The 1,826-nt window shown below is 43.0% G+C and overlaps 1 protein-coding gene across 1 annotated transcript in view; it reads left to right on the top strand.

The window, feature by feature from the left end:
• The window catches only part of sv2 (synaptic vesicle glycoprotein 2), a gene marked incomplete in the record, with an annotated part of 32,346 nt that extends 30,951 nt beyond the window's left edge, over nt 1–1,395 (top strand). The window contains 2 exon segments of the mRNA XM_014021009.1: nt 787–946; nt 1,033–1,395. Coding sequence (XP_013876463.1) covers nt 787–946; nt 1,033–1,216 — 344 coding nt within the window.
• Between the last annotated feature and the right edge of the window lie 431 nt (nt 1,396–1,826).

Below are 1,826 nucleotides of genomic sequence, written 5' to 3'. Positions count from 1 at the left end.
CCCCAGACCGGGATTTGAACCGGTGACCTTCTTGCTGAGAGGCATCAGCTCTACCAACTGAGCCACCGTGCCGCCCTGTGCCATTCCACATTATTACAAATAACTTCATTTCTGGACATTTATGGTTTGATTTCTTTGTATGTATGGATCACTTGGGTTGTTACCAACATCTGGTGAAAATTTCATGTCATTAGCGCCTCTAGTAATATATTTACTGAGAAAAATGTTGACGTGTTCAATAGTTATTTTACCCGCTGTATGAGGCATAAAACCACTATCTGATTAATATGAGGCATTAAAAACAGGTCAACATGAGGCTTAAAGCCACTAAGGTTGACCTTAGAGAAAATGTCCTGGTTAGTGACAAAGACACCGCCCTCCGACGGTTGTGCAATGTGGCCTTCTAATAGGTCAATGGGTAGATCGTCAGCCCATAGAGCAGGAGACCAGGGTTCGAGACTGACATGGATAGCAAGAGCAAGGAACACCACCAGACAAGGACAAAAATTTTATTAAAATATATTTTGTTTATATGGTTATTTAGACATTCATTGTCATTGATATATTAACCCATTAGGGGGCACTGTCGGGACAGCCTGAAGCCCAGAAGGCACAGTAGGGACCCTCTGAAGCCATTGTATGGGACTGATAACGCCTAATAACGTCCATTTCATGGACTGATAACATCAGAATCCCCTGCTTTTCTCTGGTTTATGAACCATAAAGTCACCTCAGCTTTTCAAAGAGCACCTTTAGCTGTCACTTCCTGTTTGTTGTGTTGTGCAGCCGGTAGCCTGTTGGTGTCCAGCCTGAGCATCTTCCTCATCTATGTGGTTCAGACCAAAGCACAGAGTCTGGTTCTCTCGTGTGTCTTCAGCGGAGTTTCTGTGATCGCCTGGAATGCCCTGGATGTGGTGGGAACTGAGCTGTACCCGACCCAGTTTCGGTAAAACTAAAGAGCAACAATTCAGATTTTTTTCAGGCCTGGGCTCTGAGCTGAGTCACAGCTGCTCACAGCTGGTCTGCTTTCAGGTCCTCAGCTCTGGGTGTCTTCACTGGAGTGGGCCGAGTGGCAGCAGTAATGGGAAATGTAGTCTTTGGGAGGTTGGTGGACTCTAACTGCACTGTTCCCATCCTGCTGGTGTCAGCCCTGCTGCTCATAGGAGGCCTGGTGGCTCTGCTGCTCCCTCAGACCAGACAGACAGAGCTGACGTGATTGCCCACATTTCTCTCAGAGGCAGAAGTGATCAGCAGATGTCCTAAACCAGGGGTCTGCAACCTGTGGCTCTGGGGCCACATGTGGCTCTTGGTCCCTCTGCAGTGGCTCTTTGAAAATGTGACCAAACATAACAGCATTTTTTTTGTTGTTTTTATACCCACAACAGAAATCAATTTATATACAAATATGTGATCAATACTAATACAAAAAGTAAAATATGTTAGCTCATGCTAGCCTGTTATTTACTTAAATATTCCAATTTCTTTCCAGGATCTTTCTCTCAAATCCATCAGAATTACCTTTTACTAATTTGAAGACTACATACTTCTAAGAATTAGGAAAAAAATATGCCTGAATAAATTCAGTTTACTAGTTTTTATGAAACTCGGTATAAATTATACATCAGGAGTGGGCAATCCTGGTCCTCAAGAGCTGCAGCCCTGCATGTTTTACTTTTTTCTCTGCCCAAACACACCTGATTTGAATGAATGGGTGATTATCAGGCTTCTGCAGTACGGAGGACCGAAACTGACATAATTAAAAATAAAAGTGGAAATATATAAATTGACTAATAAATAAATACACTTAAAGTGCACCTATATATATA

The sequence above is a fragment of the Austrofundulus limnaeus genome, unplaced genomic scaffold (genome assembly GCF_001266775.1).
Source record: "Austrofundulus limnaeus strain Quisiro unplaced genomic scaffold, Austrofundulus_limnaeus-1.0 Scaffold275, whole genome shotgun sequence".
NCBI lineage: Eukaryota > Metazoa > Chordata > Actinopteri > Cyprinodontiformes > Rivulidae > Austrofundulus > Austrofundulus limnaeus.
The sequence above is the reverse complement of the archived record's forward strand: the minus strand, read 5'-3'. Positions and strand labels throughout refer to the sequence as shown.